This window comes from Neolamprologus brichardi, chromosome 7, assembly GCF_056152115.1.
Source record: "Neolamprologus brichardi isolate AB-2024 chromosome 7, ASM5615211v1, whole genome shotgun sequence".
Classification (NCBI taxonomy): Eukaryota; Metazoa; Chordata; class Actinopteri; order Cichliformes; family Cichlidae; genus Neolamprologus; species Neolamprologus brichardi.
Window position 1 is genome coordinate 7,368,999 of NC_142110.1, and position 13,929 is coordinate 7,382,927.

A 13,929-nucleotide genomic window follows, 5' to 3' on the forward strand; every position below is an offset into this window, starting at 1 on the left:
AAAATTGGGAGATTTTTTTCTTCTCCTTTTCACAGATTATGAAATAAGCAGCATCATATCACCAGACCGCTGTGTATTTTTACTGTTCCTGAACAATAAAACAGCATCTACTAACCAATAAAAAAAAAACCCCAAATGCGCTTTTGCTTTTTCCCTGTTAATGTTTATGTTCTGGCTAGAAACAAAGTTGTCGGTTGATGTTAGAAAACACTGATTCACATTACAAACCTTATATCTCGCTCTTTATTATAGCAGAATTTGCATCTGCAGCCCACAGATCAAAGCACATCAGTTACAGAGAAAATAATACTTGCAAAAATGTGAAATGCTTTTCTTTAAGCATGAAATGCTAATTAGATATGACATTTAGAGATCATTACAGCACTGCCTTCTGAAGGCAAAGAGATATTTACTAATGCTGCAAGCATTTAAGAAAATTCAGATTTGGGTTATCCTATTTTTTTTTAACCTATCTTGGCAGGAAAAGGGAAAAAAGGAGAGAAAATAGGAGAAACAATACAAATAAAGGAACAGAGCATGAGTAGAAAAACACACTGGGTCACCAAATAATGTACCTGTAAGAAAACACATACAAAAAACAAACAGCACTTAGAGGGGAAACGCAAACCTACGGGAGATGTTTAAGCAAACACAGCAGATATCGTCTTCTTTAGTTTGTGTGGAGGAAAGAACTGAGTGTTAAAGTGCTGATATGCTACAGTTTATTCTAAAAATGTAGAAAAGAGAAATGTGCAGTTACCATTATCAAGTGGACATAAGTAGATGACTGTCACCTAAAGAGGTGAAACCATATTAGATCATAACACTTCTTTTATTAAACGTTTCCTTTTAAATCTATTTTTATATGTGTGAAATAGGAATTATTTAAATTAACATTTTCAGCTTTTGTATATTAGAATAAACCCTGGATGAAGGCTTGCAGTAAGCTGGTGTGAAGTCTGTAGTATAGTAGTGTGAATTCTGCGGCAAAACCTGTTTGAATAAAACCCCATCTGTATACATGGGAATTTATAGTAAAACTATGGCTAAATCTGCCGTACATAATGTCATTTGACTTCTCTACATTAAAAATATTTCTCAGAATGTTTAGTAGCTTCTAAAAAATCAAGTACTTCACATTTCAGGGACCAACAGAAGTACTGCATCTGTGCAAATGTCTGCTTTACAGTTCTCCTATTTTCAGTCTTACTGCTAAAAGAGTTTGTTGCTGCAGTGTTTACACTGGAAACAAGGGAGGCAGCTGAGGTAATTGCTGCTTTAAAAGCATCTTCAGAGCTGCCGGACTGGTGCTAAAACGTAGGCAGTTACCAAGTGAGAACATCTATAGCAAGGTAGTTTTGCCAAGTGCAACCCAAGGACTAATCTGTAGCTTTCCTGAGTCCAAGTCGTTCCGGCCGAGGAAAGGACTGATGTGGTCTGACAAGCTCTGAGGCCCCAAGACATCATTAGTGGGATATGGTGACGTGCACTGAGGCCAGTGGCATCAGGGGTTGGGGTAAGTGGATGACAACAAGTCTCTGAGAGCATATGGGTTCCAGGGAATCTGGTTGCTGAGCAGATATCGGTACTGTGGCTCTCAAATTCATAAAACATCGTTTTCAAATCTAAAAAAAACAAAAACAAAACACACACAATTAAGTAAATTTAGCACAGGCAGTGGCAGAAACAAGGGTTTTATTATTGTTACTGAGGAAGATTTAATGATGTGTAATATTGGATTTTGGGTGCAGAAGGGACCGAGCAACATTAAAACCCAAGTGAGAATCTGTCAATAGAAAGTTGATATGTTCCTAATAAGTGGACACTGAGGTGTATTATGTTCTCTGTGGGCTTTTTGCTGTTACCAAATGAGAGAAAAACCAATCTGCACTTTAAAACTGCTGCCTTGACGTCAAAGCCTAAGAATTACAGCCTTGCCTATTATAAAGATATTTTTGACAAAGGAGATTCCATCTCGAGTTCATCTTAGTTGGAAGGTCAGTAGTTCAAGTTAACGCAGCACTTGAACCTGCAGCTATTAAGGGCAGCAGGTTTCTGGCTCAGGCACAACAACTCGTCCCTAGGTTGCCCAACCACCCACACAACCAGAGCAAACCTCAGGCAAAGCATGACCACTGCCAAAAACATGCCACAGAAGCATAAGTGAGTAGGTTTGTTTTTGTGTTTTTGTTTAAGTGCATTTGTGTAATCATATGGTTCTGTAAGACCATCTGATCTCTGGAAAAAATAAAGAACAGTAAAGGTTTTTGTTTTACCTGTTTTTCAAATAAATAAATAAATAAATCAATCAAAAGACAATGGTTGGATTTGGATTAGTCATTGCTGAGCTTTGAGCTCGTTACAGTGTTTCCTCTCTGTAATCCAGCAGCTGTAACTCACATTACCTCCATTGTCTCTTTTCCTCAGCTCTGTGGAGCTAACGTGCTTATCACCATGCCTTCTGAATAATCACGCAGTGGCATGATGACACTGGCAGCTGCATAAGCTCACACCGTAATGCTTGCGAGAGTTGTTTGTCATCTCCTCTCCACACCCCGTATCATCTTTCTGAGGGAAAGAATTGATTTGCTTGGGGTGGCTACTGTTGGGTTTCTTATGAACAGTAGTGTAAGGCAGGATGCACAGTGTCCTGGCTGGAATTTAAACTACATCTGTCTCTCGTACAGTTTTACTAGAAAGTTTCACTCTGGCTGTAAAAGTATGCTGGATTTTTAGTTGCTATAAGAGGCCATATTGGATGAGGCTGACAAAATTCTGCATTTATTATTGTCAACAAATCCCGTTAGGAGACCAAAACCAATAATACATTAGTCTGCCTCTCAGTAGTGAACTCATGACTTACCAAGCTTGGCATTCAGCCCCAAGCCCACTGGTTGCTACTGACGTAAATGTTTAAGTATGAGTCACAAGAGGAACAAGAAGGTGGGGGAAAAAAATGCCTTTGTCGGGGCCATGACTGATTATTTTCAAGACAGTGCGATTCCTCCTCCTTATAATGTTTCATTTTAATCTTTTTCAAAGGCTTGGAAAAAATAAAGTGATCCAATAATTCACAAGACAATCAAACAAGATGAAGAATATCTGTTTTCTGTCCATCATGTCGTGAATATTCCTCGATATTATCTTCCAGACCCTTGAAGAAGCCATCATTGATTTACAGCACCAGCGCAATATGTGTGTAATCACCTCAAAATAAACCATGCTCGTCGTAACGTCTGGCTCACTGATCTTTTTATTGTTGAGACAACACTAAAGCTGCAGAAAGGAATATGCTTTCAGTGTCTGAAGCCTTGGATATACAGACAGTGCTTGTTAATGCAGGGTTTTTCGTGACTCAGAGTGGCCTTTCGGGCCTGACTATTCACATAAGTACATTGGTTTATGCAGGGCATAGACCATAAAGGCAGTGCGTATGTGCCATCTTATCTTATTATGAATGTTATTTCAGATTCTTATTTTCTGATCCTTTTAATAAAGAAAAATTAATAAAGCCCCATTTTCAAAAAGGAAAGAAATTCAGTTAAAGTGGCATTGTAAAGCGCTTTGGGTGCCTTGAAAAGCGCTATATAAATCCAATCCATTATTATTATTATTATTATTATTATTATTATTAAATCTGTAACACTAGAATTGCTGAGCCTTTTTTTCCCTGGTGCAAGTCCCTACTACTAGATTTACTAGCCCTTCGCAAATTTGCGTAAATTCCCCCGACCCTAACACCTCTACGCACCCCGCTGAGATTTTCACAGGTCTTCAGCTCCATTGTTCTCCTGCTTTTGTTGTGCAAAGACACCCTCCCCCAACCCCCAACCATGAGAGATTCAGGTCTTTCCTTCCTTACCTGCAGCGTACAATACACCATGTTAGTTTCTATGTGCAATATTTCTCATATGCAATATTAGTTCTTGTCAATCCTTGTCACACCAATATTTTTGAATACACGTGTCCATATTTATGTTTCCAGATTGTTTGTATAGTGCACTTTCTATACCGTGCTCTTTGTACAGTTTTTATTTAGCTGCTTTTGTCTTGCACTGTCTACTTTTTTGCAATGACAATGTAGATTTTCCACTTGTGGGACAAATAAATGCAGATTTGCTGTGCGTGCGTGCGTGCGTGCGTGCGTGCGTGCGTGCATGCGTGCGTGTGCGCAACATTGGCATTTGTTTACTCAGATCCAAGGCAGGCCAAACCTCTGTGTTACAACCTACATACAAAAGACACACATTCACAATATATGGGTGTGTTTCAGACTTTACAGCGTTTGCAGACCCAGTGTCCATCATCCCTGCATTTGGCACAGGTGAATTTCTGACATGTTGCACAGGTAAACCTGCTGCGATTCCTGCTGCAGCTCTCTTGCACCTGGCACTGCGTTGTCTTTACAGTCCCTGGCACAGCAGCTGCAGCAGCTTCAGCAGCCTGCCTCTGTGCTAATATTTCCTTGAGCTGCATGAATCGGCAACGAAGTTGCTGAGCTAGAAGACTCAGAAACAATCTTCTTTTGCCTGTCCACCCTGTACATGCCTAAAAAAAATTCAATTTCTTCTTGGATCTGGATAAAATCTCTTTAGAGCAGAAATTGTAGAAGAGCTGGTTGAGAAAATGTTGTAATAATTATAACAAAATCCTCCAATGACAATGATAAATTTAAATTTGATTCATATATATCTATATAGAGCCAATTCACAACAGTCATCTCTGTGTACTTTACATTGTAGGGTCAAGACCTTACAGCACTCTACCCGTGAGAAAAGGTATTAGTTGTAGTAATTTATGATAACTGCATCAGAGGCTGCCTTCATGTGTGCAGGCTGCATTACCAGAGGCATGTAGGAAATGTAAAAATGGGCAGCTGTAATGCAGTGTAATATAGTGCATTAAGGAATAAAGGACAACAGATGCCTTATTAAATTGGCCAGTGGTGTACCATTCCCGCTCCAGTGACATATGCCGTTTCTTCCGGATAGTTTGTTCATTGTATTCCATCCTCACAGTCCAATTCCCAGCAGCAGGTGCTGATCTTCATACCTGTAGACTACCTTTACACGGTAATCAGACTCTCACATCAGCGTGCAAACCTGAGATCAGCTTTGCAGGCTTACAAGTGCTGCTGTAAATAGATAAATGTATATTTAATATCTGTCTTTATTGAAAAGTTAAGGTAAACAAGTGTACTTTCAATAATATTTTTCTTGTCTGTTTTTCTCTTGTTGCTTTTGACACCTTTTATTGTGAAATAATTCCATATCAAGAAATAATATTGGAGCTTGTGCAGCATGGCTAGTCTGTAAAATCAATTACAGAGCATCAAAGGCTATTGACTAAATAGTTTGTGAAATATATGGATCTCAATGATGCATGAGATACCCGAAATTTGTTACAGTTTTTTTTCTTTTTTCTTTGTTTATTTGCATGCTCTGTCTCCAAGCAACCCCTCCTGCAGGCTGATTGACACGATAGTTTCCCCACAATAACAAATCTTTAGTTATTTCAGTCCTGAGCTCAATATGACATTTTCAATTTAGCTTCAAATTATAAGCCCCCCTGTGAGATTTCCTGCTAAACAAACTAGGAATGTTTACATTCACTGCTAAACTTTCCAAAGCATACTGCAGACAGAATAATACCCTCCTTATTAACCATCTCGTTGATGTGTTTTTCATGAATATAATCATGGTGTCCCAGCCTTAGTAGTTAGTGGCATCAATTTCTTGGTGATTGTTATTTGATTCGATTTATTCATACAAATAGCAATGGAAAAAGTCCCAAAACGTATCTTTTTCTTTCCTTCTTTCTCTTTAAAGTGAGCCACAGAGCTATAGATCAAAGGACAGTGTGTCTTTTGATTGCTCTCTCTCTTTCTGCTTTGCCAACAACTCCAGCATGACTTCGTCTTAGTCATCAGACATGAAAACCCTCAGGACACTCTGCGAGAGATGGAACAAATGTTTATTGCTCAAGCAGATTACAGTGCTAGCCCTTGTGGAGACCTCCTCTTTGTTTCTCGATTATTTCTTTGTGCAGGTGGTTGAATTTGTCTAGTCTTTGTCCTTGCCCAACACTTGAAGTATATTTTTTAATTTCCAAAGATCACTTAATCTCCAGAAATAAACTGATTCCACCTTTTTTTTGTAGTCATTAAGTGGAGGTCGTCTTGCTAAAATGTTGCTCAATTTGCAAAAGAGATTACATTAATTATGTTTGAAGTCAGCTTTAGCGTTTGGTCATCTAACTCAATTTACTATATAAATGAAATGCTGTTTATCCTGTAGTCGATGGCTGTATGCAGATTATCATGGGTGGTAATTTTGCTCCGTTAATAATGTGGCGGGCAGTGGGCAGCAGTGCGGTGAGGTCAGACATGTGCAGTTATAAATGTAATGAAATGAGATAAATGTTAATTAGTCTAGGGTCATTTCAATGAGGTTAATGGCTGCATTCTCTAAGGCAAAGTTTTCAGCTGGGTTTGGAGCTTACACCCTCAGCAGCTGTACTCAACACATTTTCTTTCAGACCTCGTGCTTTACAGAAGCATATAATCATGAAGTCGAGCAAGTAGAGAAGCCTCACCATTAGAAACAACACCAAGAGCAGCAAAGCGATTGCAAAAAAAATCTACTGAAAAGGCCTAAAATAGTTAAATAGCAAGTTGTACTTTGACAGTCTGCATTGTAAAGGAAATTCAAAAGTTTAGTCACGCTTCACTTGAGTGTTCTCCATTCAAATAGAGCGAGTTTGGGCTTTTTCACCTTCAACAAAAAATCAGCAAAGGATGCATTTATCATTGACAATAATAATAATGCAGAACAGCATTTGCTCTAAGTGCTGTAGAAAATAAACCTCTGCTGTAAGCTCACTCAATCGATTCCTTCTGCTATAGTATAATTTCAGCCTAAGTCAGTATTTGAATTGTATTTTCAGTATTTTTGTCCTTATTTTAAGAAAGTTAACTTTGGTGTAGTTACACAAGTATAGCAAAAAAAACAAAAAGCAATGCCCCAGTGCCCCATTTGCAAAAGGTACTGTGTGGACAGCGGTCTCCTCCTTATTTGTGTGTTTTCTGTCGTAAGTGAGGTAAAGCTGCTCTGCAGAAAAATAAAAATAAACAAAACCCCTTATAATTATGGGGTTATGTTTGTTGGAGGTGGGTGGGCTGTTTGGGTTTTGTTTTAGGGTTTTTAATTAAATGGATAGACTCAAAAAAAAAAAAAAAAAAGAGAAACATATCTTCTAAAGCTTAACAGATAGTGAAATTGAATGAATGAATTGAATAGTCAATTTAACCTTGTTTTAATAGTTGTTTTTAATATTTGTCAATCATAATAGAAGTTAAAATGTGATTAAGCATTGTTAAGCATATGAATGCTGTCCTTTTATTATTTTTTGTCACGGCTTGAATATAAATTGCTGACCTAAATGGGTCTATTTAAACTTACTACTGACTCATGTACTCAGTGTTCAGAATATATGGGTGTTAGCATGAAAACCCAAATGTTGAATGGCATTAACTGATTTGCTGTGTGACCTGTTAACATTGTGTGTTGCATTGGGGTTTTTTTTCAACTTCTGAAGCAAAACCACTATATGAAATTTACTATGTGTGATATTAGCAAGACTTGTTACCCTTACTTACTGAGCCTAAGCATTTCCCAGCAGCCCTCCCAACTTCAAAGACCCCTGCTCAGGCGCACGATACAGTAGCCACCTTCCCTGTGCATCTGAGCAATGAACTAAATTAGATTTTCTTCACATCTCTGCTTCTCTTTCTAGTTATTACTTTTTGAACACAGCTGGGACCGTGTTCTTCTACATCCCCAGTCTGTGGGACACAGCAACAATTTCTCAAATTAGAACATTAATAATGACAATATCGTGAGGATACCTGAGTAAACTGTGCTTTTTCTTTTTGCGTGTGGGTTTGCTTGTTTGCTTTGTGTGGGCATGCTGTTTGTGTGCGTTTGTGCGTGTGTGCACGCGTGTGTGTGCCTTGACAATCCAGGTCCTGTGGACAGAGCAGCAAGTGGTGAAAAAGAGGAAGAAGAGGGATGTGTATGAAGACCTAACAGATCCTGATTTCCCTAAGCAGTGGTATCTGGTATGTAGACTTCCTTTAGCTTCCTACCATCTATCTCATTAGTTTGACATTATTACTAAAATGTTAAAATTGGGAAATGGAATAATTAAAATGCTTAATAAATACCATATATAATGAGATTTTCAGTAGCATGGTTCTAGTTGTCTAAAAGAGATATCTCTATGGCTTCACCAACAAATAAAGTGGGTGTACAGTCAGCTGACTATATAGTGGCTGCTACTCATATGCATTTGAAATCCCACTTTACATTTTCAAGCCGTCTCTGTATTCAATCATTTCAGTAGCAGCCTGTAGGAATGCCTGTTTTCAAGCTGTATTCTTTGTTGAAGTAGAAGATTTATATTTAAATACAGCCGGTCCGGTAATCATAGGATGTTTTGCTCCGTTATGGGCTATTCTTTACCTGTCCTATTTTAACCTCCTGCAACTTTTTTTTGTCAGTCAAATATATAATGTAGTGCCTTCCACGATGTTGAGTTGAATGTGCAATTACATGTCAGGATAGATCACCTGTGAAGCATCGATAGCATATAATGTTGCCTCCATGTCTGTTTCATTATTCGCAGTTTTTCTCAGAGATGCCTCAATTCACCTTAATCCCCCCCCTTTTTTTTTTAACTACATAAAACCTCTGTCAGTGCAGCGGATTAATGACAACATTGACTATCCCAGACATAAATCACCAATGAATAGAAGTTGTGGAACTACCTCTGCCATTCAGCATTAGACTTCTAATCGTCTCAGGCCTTAAACCCTTTTTTTCCTATTTCAAATACATCGCAAAGCTCTGGCTTAAACAAACAAATAAACAAAGCTGGTTTAGCTGAACGCACAAACCACCAGTGCCGGAGTTCTGTTTTGGTCGCATAATAAATTTATGGGATTTAGAATTCTTTTATAAAAGGTTTATTTAGCACAGTCACTTTAGGGCAAACTTAAGTGATGTATTGAGTTGTGTCTGCCTGAATTTAATAATGTGTATTTAATGTATTCATAAGTTTCAGCTACGTGCACTTCAATGTGAAGTCAAAGGGAAACTGGAAAAAGAAAAGGAGGCAGAGGAGATTATCTTAATGTCTTTCTGTTCCCGTATATCTGTGTTTATTTGTAACCATCTCTGTCAGCTCTCGCACTCACCTCTCCTCATTCTTCGAGCTGTACAGATTTTCACTTATTCCTCCAAATCACGCTTTACCGCTGCCTTTTGTCTGCCTCCCTCCCTCTCCTCTCGAATGCTGCCGAATGTTATTTCTTCAGCACGAGAGGCAAATGCTCTCTACCCAAGATGCCTGACCTGCAACAGTTTGTCTTTCTTTTTCACTGACAGCAAAACAACAGTAGGATGTTCACAACGGGCAACTCATCCTGAGGAGGCAGACATACCGGGGTGATGCATTAAAATGGGAGTTTAAAATGTTCATGAAGCACCTCTGATCTCCCCTCGTATCTTCTTGGTGTCAGGTGTATCAAGCGATGCTGTTTTTAATAACATGGAGCAGAGAAGGTCTTCGCAGAAGATGTAGGACCTTCTTTCACTGACAGACCTTTTCTGTCATTTTGTCTCGGAAAAGTCAGTCATGGCAGATTGACAGCTGAACAAAAGCCTTTGTCTCTTCCAGTCCAACCCAACACATCAAGATCTGAATACAAAAGCAGCCTGGGCTCAGGGCTACACAGGAAGAGGTGTAGTGGTCACTATCCTGGATGATGGCATTGAGAAGGACCATCCCGACCTCATAAGCAATTACGTAAGTCATAAATTTCAAATAGCAGAGGTGGAGCCGGACATGTTCTTGTCCCAAACTTCTCAACACACGATGCATTTTGAAATTCAATTCAATTCAATTTTCAATTCAATTTTATTTATATAGCGCCAAATCACAACAAAAGTTGCCTCAAGGCGCTTCATAGAAACAGAGAAAAACCCAACAATCATATGACCCCCTATGAGCAAGCACTTTGGCGACAGTGGGAAGGAAAAACTCCCTTTTAACAGGACAAAACCTCCGGCAGAACCAGGCTCAGGGAGGGGCGGGGCCATCTGCTGCAACCGGTTGGGGTGAGAGAAGGAAGACAGGATAAAAGACATGCTGTGGAAGAGAGACAGAGATTAATAACAGATATGATTCAATGCAGAGAAGTCTATTAATACATAGTGAGTGAGAAAGGTGACTGAACCAGTTAACAAAATGTCTACTAAACTGGTGATGATAAAAGGGCAACTTTTTGATATGTATTTTAATTTTCATGCTATTCAGTAAGAATTATAGCCACTAAAATTTCGTACTTCCTTTGTTTTATCCGCTGTATCAAAATAATCCAAAACCCTTGTGCACACAAAAGGTCCAACCGACAGCTTTTCGGGTTTTTTTTTTAAACATTTAGTCACAGAAGACAAATTACACTACACAACTACGGACAAAAGAATTAAGCAAGCTCTTTAAAAGAAATGTAAAATCACTTGATTGGTGTCATAACCTTTTCTTATTTCTCTTTTAGGACCCTGAGGCCAGCTATGACGTAAATGATGGAGATACTGACCCTCAACCAAGATATACACAACGAAATGAGAACAGGTAATGTGCTAGCAAACTTGAAATATACATTTTTATTTAGTGATTAAATAATTTGGAATAGACTCTCCACCTCTTGTTTTATTAGTTATATTTTGCTCCCTGAAAGCTGTAGTTATCAGGGACTGGTGAGAAAGAAAGTGGATTCCGCTTTGGGTCCAGTGCTTTTGGCTCAGGCATTTGCACTCAGAAACCAATTATTTAAGTGTGGAAGTACGGGTGCAGTCATTCTGAACTCTCTTGAAAGATTGTTCCCCTTTTTTCTTGTTTCAGCACACAACTCAAGTTGCTGTAACATCAATCCAGCCCATAACGCCGCACCACCAAAATAGCACTTATTTGTTGCCAATGCAGCTCTTGTTTACTTGCCCCCCATTGACTCATGCTCTTCCCAAATACAAATACAGACCATTTTTTTCCCTTCCAGTCTTTGGTGATCACATGAAAACATGTTTGTCCCAGTTTATTGATGGAACACTAAAGCGTCAGCAAGAATGAATCCTTATCGCTCATCCCCTCCTCTCTCCTCATTTCTCAAAACGCTATGGTCCTCTGCTTTTGTCCAATCCCCCCTGGAGCAGATGAGAAGCTGCATCCCGCTCTGAAATCCACAGCAGGATTTGTCTCAAATCTCTCTCTTTTCGTGCCACTAAGTCTTTTTGTGGTTGTATGTTTGTTTTTCTTTGTTAGTTTTGTTTCAAAGCATAGTATTTCCAGTTACAGTTGGTCAGAATGAAAGGCCGAATGGGCTTAATGTTTTTTTAGTTGTTGTTGTTTTTTTTAAAAGAAATTATTAAAAGCTGTTCAAATAGATCTGCTTCTTTACAGTTGCTTTTTGGTGCTTTGACGTTTGTCTCTTTAAGCAGCTTCTGTTGTTCGTCTAGTTTTGCTTGGGTTTTTTTTCTGTTATCATCCAAAATATGATCTGTTCATCTGCAATATTTATTCATCTTGAAAGAGGCTGGCATCTGCAATTTTTGCACAGACGCCTGTTTCTTGTCCTTGCCGACAGCTTGAGCAGCCATGCAGAGCGAATCCAGCCTTTCCTGTCAGTGTATCGTAGATCCCACTCTGTCGTGCTGATCGAACAAAGCACTACTGGAGGGGATTGCTCTCTGACTCTGGCTTACTACAGCTCCCAAACTGCACCATGCTTATACTTTCCAAACATAATAAAAACATGAAATGCATGGGTTTGCACTTACGCGCATTCTACTGCTGCTGTCGGTAGAGCTGCTAGAGTAATTATCTGACATTGGATCAATTTCTGAGCATAAAATGAATAGCAAGGGTGTGTCTTTGTGTCTACAGTGTGGAGCTTTGGTGTTTGGAGTGACCTGTGGACAAATTATATCCAATGAGTTATGCAAATCTCCACAAAGCAATGCAGGCTGACAGTGAGTAATGCTCACAACCCCCTCACAAGGAGATTATATGAATATATTCATAGGACAACAAAAAGCAGAGGAGACTCAGAGGAAGGCATTTTTCCAGAGTCATGGAGGCCAGTTCATTTGTACTGATGACACGCAAGGCTGATTTTTCAATTCTCATCTCAGGCCTTTTTCTATTGAGATGCTCTGTCTTGACTTGGCAGTTATTCTTGGAGGGGAGTGCATGTTTAGTTGAAGGCCAGTAATTCATTTGTGCTTCATCAATAAAATATTTGTGTTCGTCATTATCGGAATCGGGGTATTAATTCTGATAACGGCATGGATATTTATCAGTCCAGCTGTGAGTAAGGAGAGTTTTAATGAAAATTTATCACAGCACAGTTTTAATACATTTTGTATTTGTGAAAGATTCTAATGAAATTCCAGCTGGGCCCATAATGATACACGGTAACACTGGTTACACAAATGTTAGGACAGTCTGTCATTTAAATCAATTGTGTAAAGGCTGAGGAAGGTTAATGTATATGCCATTTTTAAATTTGATGTGACTGACATTAAAAAAAGAGACGACTACTGTTGTCTAACGTTATGCACTGCAAAACATAAAACATTTTATGAAACATAATTCACAAATATGATGCGTAATATGATTGAAGTCCATCTCGACCACTTGATAACAATGTCCTACATGGACATCATCCTTCAGCCTAATCAGGTTTGACATTATGTATGTGGCCGTTCTCTAGCCACATACATAATGTCAAAGGTGGAGGAGAAGAGAACTCGTAGGCATTCGCCTACTGTGGAGGCAAATTTTAATTCATGTCTGCACCTTCAGATTCAAGGTGATACCTATGTTTCATCATCTGCGCAGAGGTTTCCACCAAAGAAGTGAAAACACAAAGGAAAGAGACAACGTGACCACCATCTACAGAAAACATCTTCACCTCAGTCCTCGACTCCTGAACCAAAGTCAGGACTGTACCACACGTAAATGTGCATAAAAATTGTTTATTTATTCCCTAATATTGTCACAATTACTTATTGTCATCAGATCAGACATGTGACCCAATCCTGTCTCCCGACAGCTGACACTGAGCCAGTTAAACAGCATTATGCAAGCTAATGTTGAGCTCAAGTGTCCTAAAAAGCGCTCATTCTCTCTGATAAACAGTTTGATTACATTTTCACATCGTATGAGAGTTTATTTGCCAAGTGTCCAAGTCAACCAATGTTAAATCCACTTTACTGACAGCAGCTAACATCGGCAAAAACAGCAGTGGTTAGCTACAGAAAAGTTCAGGATATCCCCAACAACTCAACTATTGTTCTCATCGGGTGGAAGTGAGTTTCGCTGACTTAACGACTCCTTTCACAAAGTTTTACAGCTTCCTCCGGGGTAAACAGATGTGGACACATATGGACAGATGAGATAAAAAGGAGACTGGCCGACTACATTTGCTTTTTGTCCTACAGCAGCCACTGTAACTAGAATTATGCACTCATGTAAGAAAAAAAAGAGCTCAGTTAACTGCAGTCTGTAATCTACTGACATCTAGTGGTGAAATTTTACACACTGTAACTTCAGGTATTTCTCAACCTAGAACGTTTTAAGCAATTTCCATTTTAGGAGTTGGGATTGTTACGATTTTATTGACACCAGTGTCACTGTTGATTCTGCTGATCAATCCGGTTCTTTATCGATTTTCAACATTGATTTTTAGCTCTGCTTTATGTGAGGGAACACATGCAGCTACGTAAGTTTTTAGCTTTGTTATCTAGACAGAACACTACCTAATGCTAGCTGTAGCATCAGCCTCTCGGTTGAATGAAGAAAATCAGA

At 38.9% G+C, this 13,929-nt stretch overlaps 1 protein-coding gene across 2 annotated transcripts in view; it reads left to right on the top strand.

Annotated features, from left to right (window-relative positions):
- The window catches only part of furinb (furin (paired basic amino acid cleaving enzyme) b), a 101,293-nt gene that overhangs the window by 47,598 nt on the left and 39,766 nt on the right, over positions 1 to 13,929 (top strand). For both annotated transcript variants that reach the window (XM_087842961.1, XM_087842962.1), the window contains exons 4-6: positions 8,024 to 8,119; positions 9,739 to 9,867; positions 10,619 to 10,695. In XM_087842961.1, coding sequence (XP_087699087.1) covers positions 8,024 to 8,119; positions 9,739 to 9,867; positions 10,619 to 10,695 — 302 coding nt within the window. The remainder of the gene's footprint in view (positions 1 to 8,023; positions 8,120 to 9,738; positions 9,868 to 10,618; positions 10,696 to 13,929) is intronic.